Source organism: Melanaphis sacchari, unplaced genomic scaffold (genome assembly GCF_002803265.2).
Source record: "Melanaphis sacchari strain LSU unplaced genomic scaffold, SCAv2.0 Contig110_pilon_pilon, whole genome shotgun sequence".
NCBI classification, from domain to species: Eukaryota; Metazoa; Arthropoda; class Insecta; order Hemiptera; family Aphididae; genus Melanaphis; species Melanaphis sacchari.
The window spans coordinates 357779-380429 of record NW_020270425.1 but is presented as its reverse complement, the minus strand read 5'-3'; the positions used below and the strand labels follow the sequence as shown (position 1 = coordinate 380429).

The following is a 22651-nucleotide window of genomic DNA, read 5'->3' as shown; positions in this document are numbered from 1 at the left end:
CCGACCGTTTGGCATCAGTTCACTCCAAGGATCCATCGCAGTCATCAAGACACAATACAAATTGTATAGCAATATCGTCTCGTCTGCAACTGCATCACCGCCATGGCTCATTTTAAGGTAAGACCAAAACACAATATATTATTATTATTATTATTATTATCGTTTTCACACCGTATACCGCGGATGGGTAACACGAGCCGCCCAGTAGAGTCATCGATTGCACGGTGCGCTTCACGAGCCACGAGGTGTGTCGGAGTTGAGACTCGTCGTACGTAGGAAAAACTCTCAGGCCTCGTGAAATGGCCAGATTTCGATGACTTTTTATTTTATTTAAGACACGAACACTCTATGTGGATAGGAAAATAACGAACTCCGATTTCAAAAACTCTATTTTCAAAAGTTGTATAAACGTTTAAATTTAGCACAAATTTTTGAGTATTTTTCTAGCATTATTTTAAGTTATAATAAGTAATAAGTAATTATAAATTATAACTGTTATTATTCCTATCAGTCTGGTTCACATTACGCAGCGCAATATTATATCAGGCCCAAAAAACTCATAGGCTAGCTTCGATCGAACGTCAACCGCGACGTCCGCACTATTGTCATCACACACATATTTTCATACATAGATCAATCGACTTAGGTTAATCAAAAAAATGATTTTACATTTTCCAGGCATGCATCGTCGGTTTGGCATTGATCGGGCTCTGTGCAGCCGATACGGCCAAGACCGCTGACGTCAAGACCAGTAACAAGCGAAGCGCCGATTTTTCGTACGGTCTTCCGTCCGCAGGCTACGGTTACTCCGGTCTTTCTTCCGGTCTGTCTTCCGGCTACGGTTACTCCGGTCTGTCGTCCGGTCTGTCTTCCGGCTACGGTCTGTCTTCCGGCTACGGTCTGTCTTCTGGCTACGGTGCGAGTTACGCTTCCAACGCTGTACCAGTCAAAGTCAGCCAATCTGACCAGGTGGTTTCCGTGTCCGTGCCACAACCCTACCCCGTGCCAGTCACCCGTCACGTACCAGTGTCCGTGCCCCACCCCGTCCCAGTGTCCGTGCCCAGAGCCGTCCCGGTCAGCGTACCACACCCAGTCCCAGTCACTGTCGACCGCCCATACCCCGTTGACGTACCACGCAGCGTTCCAGTCAGCGTACCACACCCAGTCCCATACCCAGTCAGCCGCGCCGTGCCATACTCCGTCCCACAACCGTACCCAGTCGAAGTCCAACAGCATGTGCCAGTCTCCGTCCCGACTCCAGTGATCGCTGCTGCACCCGCCTACTCTGTCGGATACTCCGCCGCTTCGTCTTACGGATCCTTGGGATACTCCGCCGCTTCGTCTTACGGATCTTTGGGATATTCCGCTCCGTCCTTCGGATCGTCCTACGGATACTCGGCAGCTGCTCCTGCCTACGGATCTTCATACGGATACTCCGCCGCCCCGGCTTACGGATCCTCGTTCGGATACTCCGCCGCTCCGTCATTCGGATCTTCATACGCACACTCCGTTCCGTCATTCGGATCTTCATACGCACACTCCGCTCCGTCATTCGGATCTTCGTACGGATCTTCATACGGATCTTCTTACGGACACGGTCACTCATTCGACGAGTACAAGAAATAATTTCGATAATTTTTTATCGCAATCGTCACGTCACGTCCGAAAATGTTCAATTAAAATCTTTCAATCCAATACAAACGACATCGCGTGTAACAGCGTCTAATCCGAAACCCAAACGTAGTACGACATCAATCACCGCACACGTCGTACCGCCGCCGCTCATCAAATCAGATTATTACGATACGAAATGACGTACGTTGTACATTATACCATATATTTATATATTTAAATATACATACGTATGTATATGCGAACTGACTGGATAAAGTTAGATGTTTTCTCGCATGCTTAGGTTACCCTATATACCTAGGTACACATATTGTGTACAATATGGTTCATCGGGGTAGATCGTATACACAACGCGTATTGTCGCGGTATATTATACACACTGCACTCGTTTCGTATCTTTAATAGTCAATATTATTGTCATCATCATCATTATTACTATTTTTATTATTTTTAATTATTATTATTATATTTTGTTATTATACGTAGTTATATTAAATGTCACGTTTTTTACATGTATAATATAATATTGTGTGCAGTACAAAAGCTAACATTTCATTTTGTCTCAATAAAACTCAAAAACAAAATTTAATACCATAATATAACTGTTTGATTTATTTACTTACACACACACACACACACACACATAAATATATATATATATATATACGCTAAATTGCTAAACTTATATTACCAACGTGCTGTGCAGACAAAAATCTACGCGATATCTACACATTATATACATACCTACTGTATAATATATGAACAATTAATAATAATAATTTATCCCGCAGTCACGCCTCCTCTTTCCTCACCCAAGGACTAAAAAAAAGGACAAGATTGTGACCCTTTTGTTAAAGAACGATTGATATTATTTATCAGACTAAAACTCAAATAAATAGTAGCAAGCACTCCACATTAGTTATTCTAAAAACTAAAAACTAAAAAGATGTAAAATATATCATACTAAACAATATTTAGGAAGAAAATTCACAATTATTATAATTTCTAAGTGAGCTTTAAGAATTATAATGTTTGCTAAAATGTTTCATTTTTGTCAACATTCATAATCAATCAAAAAAAAAAAAAACTAAATCGATTTACACATATAAGATAAGCTGGTGTATATATTATAATTTATTAAATTAATTTTTAAATCATTTCAAATGATTTATAAACATTTTATTCATTATTTTGTTCATTTTTAAGTAAATAATAATTTACAACTAATATGCAATAACTTATTAGGATAATATTAGAAAGATTTTTCATAAAATATTATATCACAATATATGTAGGAAAAAATAATTTACAATAAAAAAATATAAGTTTTATGAGATATCATCATAAGATTTTAAATTTTATCCTATATGAAATATAGAAAACATTCACAATAATTAATTTAGGTAATAATAAGTTAAATATTGTAATATATTACAACTACTTACTACAGAATCGTAAAATTACAATATTTTAGGATGTTCATAATTCACTTAAAAATTTAAATCGAAATATCTCGATCAGTGTTGAGTTCCATACCAAATGTTTTATGCACGAAAAGTATGAAATCTTGTCCATATTAGATTGACACTCATAGTTAGAATTTATAATGTCGAATATCAATAATACGTCTTTTTTAGAGCAAAAGAAAAAAAAAAAGTTTTACTTATTATAGCTAAGCAACTTTAGGTTAAGTGATCAGCGATTTCGTGTAATTTTAACAATGGTTACCAAAACATATAAATACAGTGCTACGAAAATTGATCAGAAAAAAAATGTTTTATCCAGCTTAAAACCATATTATTTATGTATTAAAACGTGTTATGCTCTTATAAACGAACATACGAACGAAAACCGAATTTATTCAACAAAATTTTAAGTCGAATTTTTTTAAAATCTCTATGCATTATCTAAACATGATTAAATTTTAAAAATATTTTTACTCTTATTGATTTAATAATAAGTAATTAAAATGTTCGACTTCTTTCAGTTTTTTTTCGACTGAACTGTGATTAAATTTTTATTTTTAAATAAGACAACAGAACATTTAATACTTATTGGACGAATGTATATGATCTGATTTTCTCTTAAGAGAGTAAAATCATTTAATTATACAATTTTATATTACGTCATATCGTGAGCTGTATATTCTATACTTCATAAATTATAAAGTAAATGCCTTTACCTACTTACATCTTATTACGTGAAACATAAACATATTATCTTTTTTGTTTGCATCTATCTAAGCACCGTAGGCATGGTCGGTATAAACATGACAACTAGTACCAGTAGTACCTATTTAGTCTATAATCTAGGTGTAGACACTTACATTGATTCACAAGGTTTTTAACTTCTGTAGATCTTAAATTCCGCATAGCTAGATACTTATCAAATCGATAATTATCCACCTATTGACAATAACGTTTAAACTTAATGTAGGAACTATGATACAAGGTAATTTGTATTTCATATATATAAAGAGAGAGAGTGAGAGAGAGAGATAGGTAACCAGGTATCGTATCTGTAGCCTTTTAGGTAACGTAGTCTTACCCGTTTCCGAATCAACACCGTGATAATAATAAATAATACAACTGCAATTAATAGCATCATATAGTTATGGGATTGAGATTTTTGACGTTCTGCGGATACCTCTTCTCAATAAATGCCACAGCTATATTATGATAATGCTGCGGCTACATTACACTGTAGACAGCTTCTCCGCCAACTTTCTTCGTTTGGAAAGTGACATTTTACTGTCTATGTAATAATGGGTATCATAGATGTATAATACTTGGTGCAGTCGTTACATGCTACGGTTATTATTTTGTTTACGCAATACAATAAATATAAATTATTATTGTAGTTTATTTCTATGTACCTATATCATATTTTCGCGGTGAAAAACAACTATGTCCTGAAAGTTTCACCGAATATGAATTTAGGTATTGCTTAATCACTCTTACAATCTCAGTGGGCAATCAATATATTTAAAAACGGTTCTTTTTATTATTATTATTATTACGCTCATTGAATAAAGTTGGAACACTTGTAACTGACCGATCAAAAGCAAATTAAGTTTTTGATTTAATAAGAATAATAATTATTAAGTAAGTACTGTGTTTGTAGAACACAAATCACATGCTTTAACAAATCTCGAATAGAATGTGGATTTTTGTTATAAAAATGGGTAAATATCTAGTTGTAATAGTGAAACTTTCTGCATAGATTAAAATCATTACCTAGGTAATAATAATTATAATTTAAAATAAAACTGATACCTTTGTTGTTAAAAAAAAAAAAAAAAAAAACGATGAAGGTTTTTTTATAAGTTTTAAAAATAGCTATAATAATGTAAATATTTTTAAAATTAAAACATTGGTAGAATATTAAAAATATGTTAACAAAACAATAATTTTATAAAATAATATATTTTTATTTTATAGAATATAGACGTATATTAAATTCACTTTTTTAATTTGGAAAACAAAAGGTTTCTATTATTGGTATACCAATAGGGAGTAAAACGATACTTCCCTCCACAAACATTTCAGGGAAGCAATTACACCTTAACCCACCCACAACCAAGTACATACTTGAATATATTATTGAAAAATGTAATAAAACCTAAATAAAATTAGAAACAATAATTTTAAAATGTTGCTTACTTTTTGAAAATCATCACCACCATTAAAGTAGGTATCATACATTTTTTGTTTGTATTCTCTACCATTTTGAAGATGATTATTATCAGGAAAGGAACTATTAATAAGTTGAACTTAAGTATATGAAGCATCAGACCTTTTATCAAATGTCTTGTCAAGCTTTCTTTTATTATTTGGTTTATCACTGTATATTAAAAAAAAAGTAGGTATACATTTTATTTGAATAATAAATTTAAAACTGTCATACTTACTCTTGATAAAATAATATTGGACCGAGATTGAATTTACTACAGTTAAAATTACATAGAGTTTTTAAAACATTTATAAGTTTGATAAATTGTTCAGTTTACTTTAAAATTGATTTTGGATCTTAAAATCCATGTGCAATCAAATTTTCAATAACTGATCTTAAAGCTACAATACGAATAATTATAACGTTACTAAGAACCAAAATGTTCATAAATATACTTTATATGATACCTATGATAAATTTTTATAAATGTATACCACTATACGAGAGCTGTAAGCAGCTCGTAAGCAAAACAAGTTGATCGTCCAGCCTGATATATATCTCTATGATAGAGACTCTATCAATGCCAATATTTTTGTTTCTATGTTCATGATAAATACTTTATTAATACTATCCCATGATAAATGATGAGCAATAATTATCATCAGGGTTGCCAATAATATCTTGGAATACAAATCTTAAAAATATTTTCCTTTGTAAATTTTAACATCCAAAAAATACACATTTACAGTTTTCTTATCGGAACTCTATAAAGTGGGTGGGCTAACTTCAGAAATTTTAAACCTTACATAGCAGCTTTCGACCAGCAAACTTAAGGTATTAAATGGTAAAACGTTGACATACATTTTAAACAAATTTTATCAAATTAGTTGTCAAACTTCATGGAAATTTACCATGACCTAATAATTAATGCTGTTAGAGGGTTAGGATATTTTGAATATCAAGTAAAAAATTAGGAATGTTTTTATGTACCTTCTATTCTATAACTATACTGTAAGAGTCCATAATGTTTGCTCTTAATACTTAATAACGTATGATTCATTGGATCTTATACTCGGTTTTACGATTTAACTCGAAAATCTAAATTCAAATACTTAAAGGGTTTTAATAATCATATAGAGTTATTTAAAAGTTAAAACTGATTAAGATAACTTTTAGATTTTTAAATATTATAGGTAAGGTGGATTTTTAAAATACCTTAATTTCTAATCAATAATCTTAATTAAATGTATGATTAGGTAATTAGATGTTTTTAAATCATTTTTATATCATAATTAATGATAATATTGTATTGTAGTAAAAATTTAAAAGATAAATTATTATTTTTAATGTCATTTAAAAAATTAAAAATTATTAAATATTTTTTTTTAAATTTAATTCTTGCAATATATTTTATGTAAACAATTAAACGTTTTCAAAAATATTAACATATTGTTTATATCTAATTAGTTTTATTAAAATAATTAATTAAGCAATTTTTTAAGTTTTTGACTGTCTCTTATGATATCTAGGAGAAAATTTACATGGAAAATATTTAATGCTGAAAACCGTAATTCATATTTTTGACTAGCTGATCACATTAACCAATGATTTTTATCAATAAATAAATAATAATAATAAATAACATACCTACCTAAGCTAATGTTATTTTAAAATAAATTAATTTGACATAAATGTGCGGAGACTTTGATTAAAAGATTATGCAGCTGATGAAATATGTTCCTCAAAATCATAAATGATTTTCGGTTGCTTTAAAAATATTTATGATTACTGCTTCTCATTAAAAATACTAGATTTTTTAAGACTTTTTATGTTGTAAAATAAAAACATATTTTTACTAAAACTTGTTTATTGTAAAAGATAAATCCATGATTCTTGTCACATAATCAAGTCACAAACATTAATCTTAGTAAAATATTTATTTTCTGTTTTTTTTACTGTTATTTTTAGTCAGTGAATTTCAATCATACTATATCAATTCATCATACAATCATCTTAAAAATGTCTATTTCAAGCCTATGAGTATGCAAGCACTACTCTACATACCCTGACAACATACCTATACAATTTGAGTAGATAACCAAATAAACATACACATTTTGAAGAACATAAAAATTCTAGTTAAGTTAAAAGTAAATTTTTTAAAAATTAAACTTTGGTATTTTTTGTATTAGGTTACTAATATTGGCATTAAATGAATGTTATGTTGAGTTGAATAACTAACTAGCTCTCAAAAAATAGATTAACTCATTTTTAAATATAGATATTTATAGATTAGATACTTAGTCATGAGTATTATAATTTTATATCTAAAAGAATCCTATTGAAAAAATGATAATTGCTTATTATAAATGATTGGTAGAAATTCTAAACTAGAAAATATTCTAGATAAATATATTTTAATCAAGTAATATTAAAAAATGTATAGCCATTTATTGTTGTCTTATAGATATTATATTATTAATCACTTTGATTTAAGAAGGTGTATCTAATTAGGAAAATTAATCAATAAAAAAATAAAAAAACAGATATCTCCTTTAAACTATAATAACATACGAAGACAATTAATATTACAATTTTTAAATTTTGTATTACACATTTTTATTATTATTAATCATTTGGAAAATAATAAAGGATTTAACTAGTGGCATGGGCTAGTAATGAGGAAATATTTTTAATCTAATTGTTAATTTATACGGTTCTGATTAACTAGTATCTATTCTAGTAGAAACTAATTGACTAATTATGTATGATTGTTGGTGAACTGCTCGTGTTTAGAAGTTCAGAGTCTAAATATCAAATCCACCACTTAACACTAAAAATTAAGTAACCATAATAAGTGATAAAATGTCCTAGGAATTATAATGAAAACAAAAGAATAACAATATACACTTCTTTCAAGTTTACCTATTAGAAGGCTCTATAGTTTATTTCTTAGATCTCTTAAACTAAACTGTTTTCATTTGTCTACACAAGAAGATAATACAATAGTGAACATAATTTGTCAATTTTGAAAAACTGATGAAATATTTTTTAAGAAATACATAATATTTTAAAAGATCTAGTCAAAAACTAAATACCTAATATTTAAATTCAATAATTTATAAATGTTTATAATCCAAAATAAATCAAATTCAGCAATTAAAGTTAACATAATTTACTGAATAACAACTTAAAATAATGGCTTAGGCATTGTATATAAAAAAAACATGATCATTATTGAGAATAGGATTTCCATTCTTAATATTTTGATAGTGTCTTAATTTATTTATTTATTAGGAAAAACATAAAGCTTAATAATAAAAATTAAAACTTTATACCATTATGCTTTTTTATTTAAAATTGCTTTAACGTCTTCTGCATCTAATGTTTCATACTTAAGTAATGCCTCAGCCAAAAGCTTATGTTCTTTATGATGAACATTTAGTATGCTTTTTGCTCGTTCATAAGATTCCTTAAACATATAAAAACAATAATCAATAAAAAATAAATAAATAATTATAGTGTGTATTTATATATTTAATTACAGATCATAAGATTATTAAATAATAGTTTTGTTTTAAATGGATTTGACAGAATATGCCTGTTTTAAAATGTTAGTTGAATAGATTTTTACCTGCATAATTCTTTTGATTTCATTATCAATGAGTTCATTTGTAGCTGGACTTAGATCATTAAAACTCATTATTTCATTTGACTGAGACTCATGTGTACGAAGTCCAACTTTATCTGACATTCCGAGTTCTTTCACCATCCTAGTTGCAATATTAGTAGCTTGCTAAAGAATAAAAATCAATGAAAAATTACAAACATCAATCTAATAAAAGTTATTTCAAATAATCCAACTTTTAAATCATTTGAAGCACCAGTTGTAACTTTTTCTGGACCAAATATTAATTCTTCAGCAGCACGTCCGCCCATCATGGTATCCATTAAAGCCAACATTCTAGATTTTGTAACATGGTATTCTTCTTTTGCTGGTATATATGCAGTCTATAAAAAAATTATGCTGAATAATATGGACAATAGACACTATTAATGTCATTATGAAGTTAACAATTCTTACATGGCCTAACGATGATCCTCTTGGCATTATTGTAACTTTATGAAGAGGATGAGAATCTTTGGTGAAATATGCAACAATTGCATGTCCACCTTCATGATATGCAGTAATTGTATTCGCTTCTTCATCAGGAATCTTTGATTTTTTTTCTGGGCCTAAAATTATAAATGTATATGAGATAAATTATCATAAAATTATATTGTAATTATTTTTATTTATCATAATAAAATAATAACCCATTAATATTTTATCCCTAGAAATTTCTAAATATTTCATTGATACAGTTGTAGCTCCATCACTAGCAGCTTTAACAGCTGCTTGGTTTACCATATTTTCAATATCAGCACCAGTAAAACCACTGGTTCCTCTAGCCAACAGATCTACGTCAATGCCCTTGCTAAGTATTTTCTTTAAATATAAGTTTATTATTTGTTTTCGTCCAGCATAGTCCGGAAGAGGAACCTAAAAATTAAAACAATTAAAAAAAAAAAATTAATTCAATTCATTAATTTATGACTTACATCAACTTCAATATCGAAACGACCTGGACGAAGCAAGGCACGATCCAAATCTTCACGTCTATTAGTAGCTCCCAGTACAATAATATTTTGATTTTGATGAAACCTAGCAAAAATAACAAATATTTACTAAGTGACATGAGTAAAATAACATAATTACAAATAATTTACCCATCCATTTCAGTTAGTAACTGATTTATTGTTTGATTTGCATATGGATGTAAAACAGAATTTGTTCTTTTTGCACCAACAGAATCAATTTCATCAATAAACACTACACAAGGTGATTTTTCTTTTGCTGCTTCTAAAGTTTGAATAATAAAAATTATTTAATAATAATATTGTATTATTCATTATACATAAAATAAGTGATCAGTCAAAAAAAAAAAAAAAAAATCAAATACATATAATATAAAATATATCAATATAATAACAATAATATTATAATGTAAATATCAAGGCTACTAAAAATATTATTATAAAGTCTCATTAATTCAAACAGATCTGAATGTAAATATCATAAAAACTAACAAAAATGTTCTAAAAATTATAACACTTCATTTTAATTAAATTAAGGATAATAGTAAAACAAAATACTAAAATTAGAAACCATATACTCGTACATACTGGAAATAAATGCAATTGTGATGTACCTATTTTTAATTAACTAAAATATATTTTTTATTTGTTTAAACAAATGAAAAATAACCTAAAGCTATTTAGGTATTTAAAATTTTTTTAATATTATTTTAAAAGTATTCTTTACATGAAATCAATTATGTGCTTGGAATATATTGTCCATGAACACCCAAAAATAATGCACTTTGCATTAAAATACAGGTTTTAAATTTATTATAATTAACATAATATCAAATTAATTGTTTAAAATATTCAATAATTTTTTTTTTTTTATATAAAATTTATAGAAATATGTAGTGTAAAATGAATAATAATAATTATGTTAACAAGTAATCGACAAGCATAATAGATGTATACAATCATATCTTAATACTATACATGTGTGATATCCTATCATGATTATTCTAATGATTTGTATTGAACAAGTTTATAGATTAATTTATTTAACAATAATAATGTCTTTAAATATAAATAAATATATGTCTTTAATAAGTTTTTAATATTTAGTGTCACAATAATTCCTAAGTCTATTCAGATGGCTGTGTCTTTCTGATTAATGAGGCTAATACTGTAAATCTAATAATGGGAATATTTACATTATTTATTGAAATACTGATATTTAATCAATATCTGTAGAACAATAAATTTGTGTTAAATGATTTAAATGCCTCAAAAAATAGTTATGAAATTCTGTTTTAATGGCTAGTTTTCAGATAGGCAACTGTCTAAAAATTTAAGCAAAATAGCATACTATGTTCCATAATAACTAAATTTATTTTTAAATAATATTAGTTTAGATAAAACAAAATAAATCTCTTTAAAAATTAAAACAAGTTTTGAGTAAAACTAAATAAAACGTTAAATACTTACTAAAAAGATCTCGAATTCGTCTAGCACCTTGTCCAACTAAAATTTCATCAAATTCAGAACCAGCTGCATGAAAAAATGGCACTCCTGCTTCTCCAGCAACAGCTCTAGCTAATAGTGTTTTGCCAGTTCCCGGTGGTCCAACAAGAAGCACACCTTTAATTTATAACAATTATTAATAAATGGGAATATTGTTTTGGTTAATTTTTTTTTTTAAGTTATAATAAAATTTTTTTGGCTGATAGGTACTGTTAAATTTAGTGATATGTTTATTTTTTTATTTTTTAGCAATTTTTGGTGACCATATGTTGGAATATAATTGTTGAAAATTGAGATCTAAATTCTAGGGTAATAAAAATATATTTTTTTAAATATCTTTCAAATAAATATTGTATAATAATAATATTATGTTATTCATGATAGTTAATGCAATTACTTTCAACATAAGCATTTAAAAAAGAAAATTTTCAGTACATTTTAAATATATTTTTAAATTAAAAATCATTGAAATGTAATACTTAAGTTTAAAAATAAATATAAAAGTAATATTTATACAAAACTAATGAAGGCTATAATATATTTATGTGTGTATTAAATATACAATATTTACTCATTAAGATGAACTCATAATTATTATAATTTTTGAAAATAATTTATGTAACATTTAAATATTTATATACCTTTTGGTAACTTGCCACCTAAAGACGAGAATTTAGTTGGATTTTTAAGGAATTCTACAATATCTCTCAACTCTTGCTTAGCTTCATCTACCTAAGAAACAAAAATGAAACAATTCGAAATAAATAAATTTTATTATTTATTATTATTATTATTATTTTATTATTTAATTAATACTAAATTTACCCCTTTAACATCATTAAAAGTCACTGTAATTTCTTCAGAATTCACTTCAACTTGGTTTGTGAGTTGTATCTTGAATGTAGCTCCTGTTAATATCACTAAAAATAAATTAATGAATACAAAAAAAAGAACTTAAACTAATAGTTTATACATTATCTCAAAAGCAAATATAATAACAAAGATATTTTACAAGTACATCATGAACAATATGTCAGCCACATACATATTAAAATGGAAAATAAAATTTAAATACAAATAAATATTAGAAAGATAAAAATATGTTAAAAAAATATAGATAGCCATTTTATTATTTTTCCATTATTGCCCACTATGTACAATTAAATTTTACATCAATTTCAATACTTTTATTTTTTGAAAAATCATACAACTGGATTATTCAAATTACACCACAAAATCAACCATTCATTGTTATACTTAAATCCCATATATATATAAAAGTCACTTTATACATTTTTTTACTTTTCTTCAACTTTTTTATATACCCAATCACATTTATAAAACTTAAAACCGGTTAAAAAATTTATCAGTTTTATATTTGGCCGAGGTAAAGTGTTAAAATGAGTGCGCATTATGAAAGCAATAAAATTGAATCGCATACCTAAAAGAATGCAGATTATAAGAAGGCAGAGTTAATATAAAAATAAAACTTTAATACAGTATAATTATTAATTATCAAACATGTACCACTGCATTTGCAGCAACTTCATCAAAATCTAACATGAACAATTTTGGTTTAATATCAGTTTAAACCAAACCTAATACTTGAATTATTCAAGATGTATGTATCCAAAGCTTAATCAGACAAGTGAACCCAAACTAATTTTTCCTATGTTTAATAATAATAGTTATGATTTATGTTACTTAATGATATTGCCAAATTACATTTTGTGGGAACACAACCCCACCAAAAATTCTTAAGTCATTTCATTTTCATAAAATGTATACATTATATATAACCATTATTTTTTCTTAGAAACAACTTTTGCATTCTAATAAATTTCATCTTTTTGTTTTCTCATCTATTTTAATTTCATCAAGTATAATATTAAAAAATATTTTTACTTTTATTTCTCAAGCAAATAAAACTTCAAATAGTATAATAAGTGTACTGATCAAATTAAATGAATAATTTGAAGCAGAATTTTATAGTTATCGCACTGAAATAGCTTGTGCTATTTTTAAAACTGCAATAAAATTAAATCAAACCAGATTCTACGAATTAGCTTTTAATTTTTAATAAGATTATTTTCTTTTGCTGGATTATATTGAATGCTAATATTATAAGCTATTAGTAAAAATAAGAAATAATTTTCAGACTATCGAAAATTCAAAAAGTCTAATTACTATTTATACTTTGTTATTTAATACATTTTTTATAGACCTATACTTTTTTCTATAATATTAGTTACTAAATCATACTTAAAATGTATTAATGCACTTGAGTAAATTTGTTTAAATAATAGTTATATTTTAGTTTATAAATACAAATATAATTAAATATATATTACCAAAAATAGAAATCAATGAACTTAGTAACAATCCAATTATAAGTGAAGACTGAATAATTTTCCACCATTTTTGTGATTTGGTAGTATTTCCTTTTTGGTCTTTTGCTACTAGATATCCTTCCGCAAAAGATATTTTTAACCTATCTAGTTCTTCTTTATTTAGATTTTCATTTTTTAACTGATCTACAAGAAAATATACATATTATTATGATCAACTGTATTGCATAATATAATTTATAATTTAAAAATTTAATGGCTTTGATCAAATAAATGTATTGCAAAATACTTATACACATTAACACAAAACTACAATTATTTACCTTTCACTTTATTAAATTCCATGCCTGAAAATAAATCAGTACCTTTCAAGTCATTTCCTTTGGGAAGTAAAAGCATTTCTCTTAAACGATTTATCATTTTTTCATCATTTTCCTTATTAGAAATACGTTCAGTCTTGAAGCTTCTGAATTGAACATCTAAAATAAAATGTTTATATTAGCAAATATTTCTAGACGGTATTTTTTAGATAAACTTCTTGAGTCCCATAAGCTAATACAGAAAACCCTTTGATGAATACTAAAAAAATACTAACTTTTTAAAAATTATGATTTCAATAATTTAATCTTTTAATACCTAAAAATGTCAATCATCAAAAATTGTGTGACATTAAAGACTGGTTTTAAAAATATGTAAAAATTATTTTACTTCATAGTTAATATAATAGTTATATTGTTATATTGTTAAGAAATAAGCAAAAAAATAACAACTATAAATAGTTAAATACTAATGATAAAATAGTATTTTAAAAATAGATTTATTAATCAAAACAATACAAATAGTAGGTCATTGTGTTTTTTTACATAAGTTAAATATAAAATTATAGTAGAGAATTTTATTGATTAAACTATAATGTACCATAAATTTTAATAAAAAAAAAATATATATACTTAATACCTGTGAAATAAGGTCTACGACGATATAAGAAGTTTTTAGCAGATGAGTTATGTGTATTTGATACAACTAAAACATGATTGTTTATACTATCCACAGTATGGTGACATTTTAGACCAAATGTTTTATTCACTGTTTTTTGCAATAAACGCACAATGTTTTGATGTTTCTTCGTTTTACAATGAACAGTAAATGTGGGCCTGTTCATGAAATACTCATTCACTTTTTCAGCAGGTATATTATCTAACAGCTAAAAACATATTAAATTAATGTATGTAAACATAACCATAACTATAATAAATATAATTGAAAAGTCAATAAGAATAACGTACTGTGTGACAATGTTCATACATTTTTTAAATTTTACAGTATCAAATAAAAATAAATAACTAAGTGTAGTTTTTTATAAACATTATTTAGACAACAAGTAAGACGTTCTTTTAACTTTGAACATTATCATTTTTGTATATCATATAGCATATATTATATAGCTTCATAGCACGGTTAAGTAAAAAAAATGAAATTGGAAAAAGTATTACATAGCACATTATTCTTGCTGACCCTTCAATTGTTAACAACCTTAAATAAATTTAGAAATATTAAATATTACCCTTGTCTCTTGATATACAACACTAATATATTATATTATAAGATAATCATTTCACACAGTAATAATTGTTTATTAATTAATTATTATAAAACAAAGATAATTATTAGCAACTGAAACTCATTGTAACATTTATCTTATTTTTCTTGATGCACTTTAAAATAATGATTTCTAACAAAATATTGTTTTTATATATTAAAAAATTTAAAAGTGAAACTTGTATTTTATAGTTATCATCTTTCAAAGCACTTTCATTAAGCAATTTATACCAATTAGAACTTTAAAGAAACAAAGAAGAAAAATAGATAATCAAACTGTTGTATAGTAGGTAAGTGTTGAGTGTATATTATTTTAGAGTAAGTTAATCTTACGTGTGTAAAATTTTAAATTTAATAAATCATTATACAAAAAAAAAGCAATGTTGAGCAAAAACAGTTTTTGACCTATTTTTTTAAGTTCATAATATATATGTTACGGTGAATGAAGTGAACGTAGTAAAAGATGTCATTCCCCGGTCATTGTCGTCAATCACCAGTTTAATTGAAGAATGTTGTTTAATACTTTTATATCGGTGTGAACAATCAGTGATAAGCGTGTAGGTACCGAATAAGCTTCATTAGTTAAAAATATCATGACAGAAGTAAATAGATAAACAAAAACCCCAAATAGCAATAACGTCGATAACCCAAGTAATAATATGAGGTAATCTTTTAGTTTATTAGTTAGTATCGACGGGCATATTATAGCGAGTTGTATTTGCTAAGAATGTATGTTTTAGAATATTATTTGTAAAAATTTGTGTACTAGTTGTGGTACTAAAAAATTTGCTTGCAATGTAGCGGAAATGTTGTGCAGTTCAAAATGTCATGGTAACCAAAATTGTACAAATAAATAATCTGTAATATGCACGTATTTTATTATTTTTAATTAACCTATTATCCCATTCAAATAAATGCCTAAAATAAAAAATGAAACATCCACCAACAATAAATCATTATTATAAATAGTACCTATAATAAAAAAATCAGTATATTATTTGAGATTTATCATCATTTACCACAAGTTTTGGTAAATGACATCAATAACCGATGAATGATGTACATTTAAATTTAAAATCTAGTTTTTTACATCATTTACCTACATAATCGAATCATTTTGGTAAAAGACGTCATATACCAGAGACTGACGACATTCACCAATATTCATCTTTCACTGTAACACATATATATCATACATTTTATGATATACTTAGATTTATATTAAATTAATTTATTTTATTATTACTAATATTAGTAAAACTTCTAGGTTTAATTAAATTTTACTGAAAATATTGTATTTAAAAATGTTTTTGTGTATAAATATAATATATCTATAATAAAGTTTCAAATTTCTTAGAAAATAATTTTTATTCACAAAAATGTTATTCTTTGTTTAAATACACAATTTTGTTTAATTTTTTACTAAATCTTAATATTTATAAATAGCTATAATAATAACTTATAATGAACAATGTATTACATTTTCAAACTCCTTGTCTAAACATATATTTTTTTATCAATATGTATAGAAAAAAAAATTAAAAATTATACCATGTATAGGAAATTTTAATATAAACATCTAGTTAACTTGTCAGTTATTTATTTAAATAACACAAAAAAAAAAACATTTTGCATCAAAATTCTTGTTTATCCTATTTTGAAAAATATTAATTATTTTTTTTAATTTAACCCCCTTCCTCCTCTTAAAGTGTCGATTGGAACTGATTTGGTATCAAAACTATCTTCAAAGTTTTAAATAATATTATTACTTGATCATTTTTCAGAGGTTTATTAGAGCACACAGTTTTAAAATTATAAGTATCTATTACTAAATGTAAATAATAAATAATACGCAATTACCGATTTAGCATAGTCTGGCAATATATCTTCAACAGTTTTGTTTTTGACATCAATTTTATTGTGTTTCAAATTAGACTTCTGGCCTTGAATAGTTATTCTAAGTGGAAACGCCGCAGCAGCCTAAATATATAGTAAGAATATTATAATATTTAATAGCTTCTATTAACCTAAACATTGATAAATAATGAATAATTATGAATTTCAAATAAAACAAAGTAGAACTTGCTGTATTTTTGTTATAATAGGTAGATACATGTAGATATTGCACAATATGATTCAACATTTTAATACAATAAGTATACAGGTATTTAGGGAAATAAAAAATAAAAAAATTCAATTTTTTAATTTTTAAAATATATACCTTTTTAAAAAGGTATTCAATTTGAATAGTTAATAATTAATTAATTAAATCTAGTAGAATAGTTTTTTTTTCTTTACAAATAACATCTTTAGTTTTATGATCAACATACAAGTTAATAGCTAGAAATTGTAGTTTTATTAAGATAGCTATTGAACAGATTATTTATCGCAACACAAATTAGCAGAGCTGGAACAAAGGAAAATGGGCTAAAAGGACTATAGCCTAGAGCCTTTCAGAAAAAAGGGCCCCCTAAAAATAGAAGAGCCCAGGGCCGCTTGTAACATTAATTTGGCTCTGTGAATTAGAGAAAAAAAATTGATGACAACGCCAACATCTAATGACTATTATTGTAGCTGACATTGAAGAGTGTTGTTACTTATTATAGTTATCTACACCCATACGTTGAACCAATGATATATTATGTACAATTTCTTAATAATTAGATAAAAACATAAATTGTTGGTTATTATCACAACTCACCTGTGTAGGTATAGTAAATCCTAGTGTGAACATAATTGTAGATATTCGAAGTGGTAGTGGGTAGAGGGTACCAATTTAGGTACCTAATAATAATATTAGACAATATTACAATATGATTATAACGATAGAACGTTTTTAATTGCAACAGATGACCAAAAACTATAGTATACTATAGTGTCATCGGAATCGACGGCAAACATTCAAACGATGACGGTCACGGTATTTGAAATCGTAGAAAAACGAATCGGTATTTTCTTCTCTAAAACGCGTGACGACGACACGGACGGAATTGATCACTAACGATTATAGCTAACGATATATTTTATAAACAACAAACAAAACGCGGGGGACGATGGTGGCGTGCAGGAATCAAGTCACTCGTCACTGCCGTAGTCGGTAAAAGAAATCGTGTTAAGCATAAGCATTAAGCATAATGTAACATTTTTACCGTTCGCGTAGCTTTAACCTAGTAAAATATGAAAATGGAAAAAAATGCTGTCTCACTCACTATCACTCTCTCTCGCACCCTCCTCCGACCACGAAGCTGATAAGAACGGTCGCGCGTACGCGATAATACGGTTCTTCACAATAAAATACACACGGTAAACGATCGTTGCGTCGCCGGACAAAACGTACGAATGTCTGGCGGACAGATGGCGCGCGAGACGTACCAGTGGTACGGAGCAATATGCTAAATGTATTCTCAATTCTGTTATCTCTACCGACCGTTCGAAGTATTGCCGTACCGGACCATCGGGCACCGACCACCGACCGCGCCGACGGCCGACGCAAACTGTTCGACTGGTGCAACAGCTCGAAAACGTTCCAGTTTCCAGTTACAAAATCGCGTAGCCCAGCGGGTCGTCCGTCGGTAGTTCGGCAATGCTACTGTGGACGAAATGTTTTTTTAAGTAAATCGTACACATTTTTATCTTCTTTTATAACACGTAGATCACGTTAGCACGTCGAAATTCCACCGACGAATACGTCTAAACAACATTCTGCGACTTTCGAATCGGACCGCCCAGTGCGCGACCAGACGACGAGACGCGCCATATTTGTTGCGGCGACGTTGATATAGCGATCGCGTTTGAGAAGTTATACGTGATCGAGTATTACCCGTCAACAATGAAACGATCGCAACCGACATCATCCAATCATAACAAAAGGTTCAAATCATCTAACGGTAGTAATACTGTTGCTCGCGATCATTTTCGTACTACTTCTGTGGATAATGTCGTTACGGTGAATGCGACCGCGATGTTGTCGAATGCACGCAATATTCAAGGTTTGGAGTATGGTGTTGGCGTAGGTGTTTACGTTACAACAGAAGAGTGGATTGCTGATGAAAATTTCGCCATGCCACAATATACCAGTATATGGACTCCCGATTAAGTTAAAAAAACTTCAAAATACCTACCACTAACTTGTGTTCAAAGGAAGAGATAAAACTGTTCCTTACAATAATGTCAAAGACTTGCAAAGATCTGTTTTTATATTAGGTACTTACTGCCAAAATTCACATTTAAGGTTTCCAAAAATATTTAGATATTTTTTTTTCTTTCAAAGTCTCAGTTGTCATAAATTACTAATCTACTATAATACGATTAATACTTCGGTTTCTGTAAATTAGTGTCATCAATATTGCCATTCAATGGATAATGTTTTCCACAAGACAAAAGGTATAAACAAAGTTTTAGTTAGTAATTAGAGCTTATGCCTATCAATAGATTTTACTTAAAATTGTAGCAATAAAATGATTTTCTTTTAAATAGATTATTTTTGGAAAGATAAATTATTGGAATTTAAAATGATATCATAATCTTATATAATCTTTTTGGCAACCAAAAAAAAAAATCAATATTTATTATTTATACAAAACCTTAATTAGTTTTAATTAATTTATGTAAGAATCTCATCTAGAATCTAATTAAACTTCATTTGCTCAGAAAGTTATTTATTCATTAGTTGCACTATAATTCAGAGTTTTAAATATTGAAAATTTTAAACATTTGTTAAACAATTGTCGAATCATTTAATGAGTATCAAATAATATTATGAGAATGTCAGTATAACAATGTTTTCTTTATCAAACCTTCGTCCATAGATAAAATGTATTCCTGTAAATTAATTTTTATAATTTTTGAATTTTCTTAAGTTAAATTACTTACCTATTACAAAAATTATTAAGGTAAATATTTTTGAGGTTTGGTATTTTATTTTTATTTGAAATTAAAATATTAATATATTTTATGAATTTAAATTTATATTAAATTGTTTTTTTGTTTTTAGACAATATTTAAACAAATATATTCTCAAAATTATTTTTCTCTATCATTTTTGTAATAAGTAATTACACAAAAATATAAAAGTTATTTTGCTCGAATTTGTTTTGTTTATGTAGTGTGTGGGCTAGAGAGAGAAAACAATTCTTGCCCTGACATCTTCTTTGTGTTTATTTATATACATTTATTATTCTATTAATATATTTAATAATTAATAAGTATACTAACTGGAATTACAAGGTATTTAAATTAAGTACAATCCTAATAAATATTATTTTTTTAAACTAAATAAGTATTTTATAACCATTTTTATTATATTATACTTTATATTTGTTAAATTAAAACTTGTGCATTTATTATATTGTAAAATATGTCTTGATACACTGGAATTACAAAGTACAATTTTATTTTAATTATATATTATTAACTATAAAAATTAATATTTATAATAATAAATAAACATGTTATAGTTACTAATATGTATTATAAGTAAATCATATTTAAAGACTATTTTGAATTAATTTTATAGCTTTGTTAAACAGATAAAGTACAAAAAGTTTGTATATTATATATAAGTATCTATTACCTGTAGTAAGGATGGTGAATTTTTTATAAACTCATGAAAATACATTATGTTGATTAAATTTTATTTTCTGTGTATATTAATTAATTACATTTTATTTTGTATGTTATTTAAAAAAGTATCGCTAAGTTATAAGTATATCATATGTTTTCCATCACTGATCTTTAGTATTGATTACAATGATGTATAAACATATAAATATGCATTGTATTTAAACCATGTATTTTATACGCTTAATAACAATAATTGTATTCTTAGTAGACATTTAGGGACCAGTCTTTACAATTTATCTTTTACACTGAACTGTTAGCTCAATGTAGGTACTTAACATTTTAAATGTATTAATATATAGTATGTAATATTGTGTTCTATAAATATCTAATATTTGTGTTCACAATAAAGTTAATGATTTATTTTGTATAATTTTAACAATAAACTGAAATAAGAATATTTAATTTAATAACAGACTGCTATATGCGCAGCCATATTATAGTTTATAAGTTTTAGAAATTAATTTAATAAATATTAGTGATGCAGAACGATATTAATGTAACTAAATATATTAATTTTTGTTATTGATATCAATGTCAATATAAATACATTAGATTTCGTATTTTATAATTTTTTATGCATTTTATAACTTAATCAAATATTACTAACTATATAGCAAGTATAAATATCCAAATTAGTAACATTCATATATTTTTTTTTTGCATTTTCTGTTTATTGTGTAGATTTAATATAAATTAATAACATTTTAAAAATGTTTTATTATGACTTACGAGTATAAAAAGATCACCAATAAATTTATTTTTGATATTTATGAAACGAAAATATTAATAATAAAAACATATCGTACTGCATCATTTTTAGATGTTATACAAAGACGTATTAAATAATAAATATACATTCATGTAATTTTTTTAATCATACTTGTAATATTAATCTCAATATTTATGTAAGTAAAAGTTAAGGATCAATAACACTGCTTTAGTACAACTATCACAAATTTTTTTTGTAAGTACTGATTAAAAATACAACAAACATTTTTTATCCACAAATTAAGTTTTTTTTAGTTACATTTATTCTAATTACCTGCTCTGAGCTTAAGACTGTTGCATAAGAATAAAGTTAATGATAAGTATTGTAACAAAATAAAAAAAATATTAGAAATGTATCAACAAGATTTAAAACAGTTTGTGAACGCGTCTAAAATAACAGAATTTTGTACATAAATAGATTGAGTTCAAGTAACATCAAACAATATCATTAAAATTGTACTAAGTACAATTCATAAAAAAAAAAAAGGAATAATTAAGAGTGTGTAAAAAACAATTAAAATATATGTAAACAATTTTTTTCTTTTATTTAATTTTTATATTCCTTACAGCTTAAGTTTGAGACTAATTGGTATAATTACACTAAAATTCCTTAAGATATGAAGCTAACATTTTATTAAATGTATTTTTGCACATAATACAATTTAAAACTTAAAAAAATAATTTAATAAAATATATGAGCTATAGATTTAAATTTTATCAAAATCACAAAAATTAATGACTAACTAAAGATATGGTTAAATTAATTTCACTAAAAAAATAAAATTATTAATTACACACAATTACATGAATATTTCATTTTTAAATATTATTAAAATCAAAAAGATAACTCAGATAAAAATTTACCT

At 26.4% G+C, this 22651-nt stretch overlaps 2 protein-coding genes across 4 annotated transcripts; one reads left to right on the top strand and one right to left on the bottom strand.

Annotated features, from left to right (window-relative positions):
• The first annotated feature begins 2 nt into the window (after positions 1-2).
• LOC112603734 (nuclear envelope pore membrane protein POM 121C-like) lies at positions 3-1877 on the top strand. The gene is made up of 2 exons (XM_025352456.1): positions 3-117; positions 679-1877. Exons 1-2 carry the CDS (start codon positions 103-105, stop codon positions 1624-1626), a joined length of 963 nt encoding a protein of 320 aa, XP_025208241.1. The 5' UTR covers positions 3-102; the 3' UTR covers positions 1627-1877.
• A 6608-nt stretch (positions 1878-8485) lies between these two features.
• On the bottom strand, positions 8486-18587 carry LOC112603733 (ATP-dependent zinc metalloprotease YME1 homolog). 3 transcript variants are annotated; one of them, XM_025352455.1, is made up of 15 exons: positions 18097-18587; positions 17256-17375; positions 14754-15000; positions 14162-14275; positions 13800-13982; positions 12274-12368; positions 12090-12180; positions 11413-11565; positions 10075-10207; positions 9907-10009; positions 9622-9847; positions 9389-9540; positions 9169-9315; positions 8939-9100; positions 8486-8776 (listed from the first exon to the last, which is right to left on the bottom strand). In XM_025352455.1, exons 1-15 carry the CDS (start codon positions 18127-18129, stop codon positions 8645-8647), a joined length of 2091 nt encoding a protein of 696 aa, XP_025208240.1. In that variant the 5' UTR covers positions 18130-18587; the 3' UTR covers positions 8486-8644. The 3 variants fall into 3 exon arrangements, with proteins under 3 accessions (XP_025208240.1, XP_025208237.1, XP_025208239.1); XM_025352452.1 differs by having other exon boundaries at positions 14120-14275; positions 18097-18129; XM_025352454.1 differs by having other exon boundaries at positions 8487-8776; positions 12274-12356; positions 14120-14275; positions 18097-18586.
• Positions 18588-22651: the final 4064 nt, after the last annotated feature.

What these genes read in the sequence shown, in the direction of transcription:
- LOC112603733 (XM_025352452.1), bottom strand. Translation starts at nt 18,129, where the DNA reads ATGTTCACACTAGGATTTACTATACCTACACAG. An exon ending in GTTTCGATATTGAAGTTGAT is followed by an intron (nt 9,848 to 9,906) that starts GTAAGTCATAAA and finishes TTTAATTTTTAG; the next exon opens with GTTCCTCTTCCGGACTATGC. An exon ending in TAGGGATAAAATATTAATGG is followed by an intron (nt 9,541 to 9,621) that starts GTTATTATTTTA and finishes TTATAATTTTAG; the next exon opens with GCCCAGAAAAAAAATCAAAG.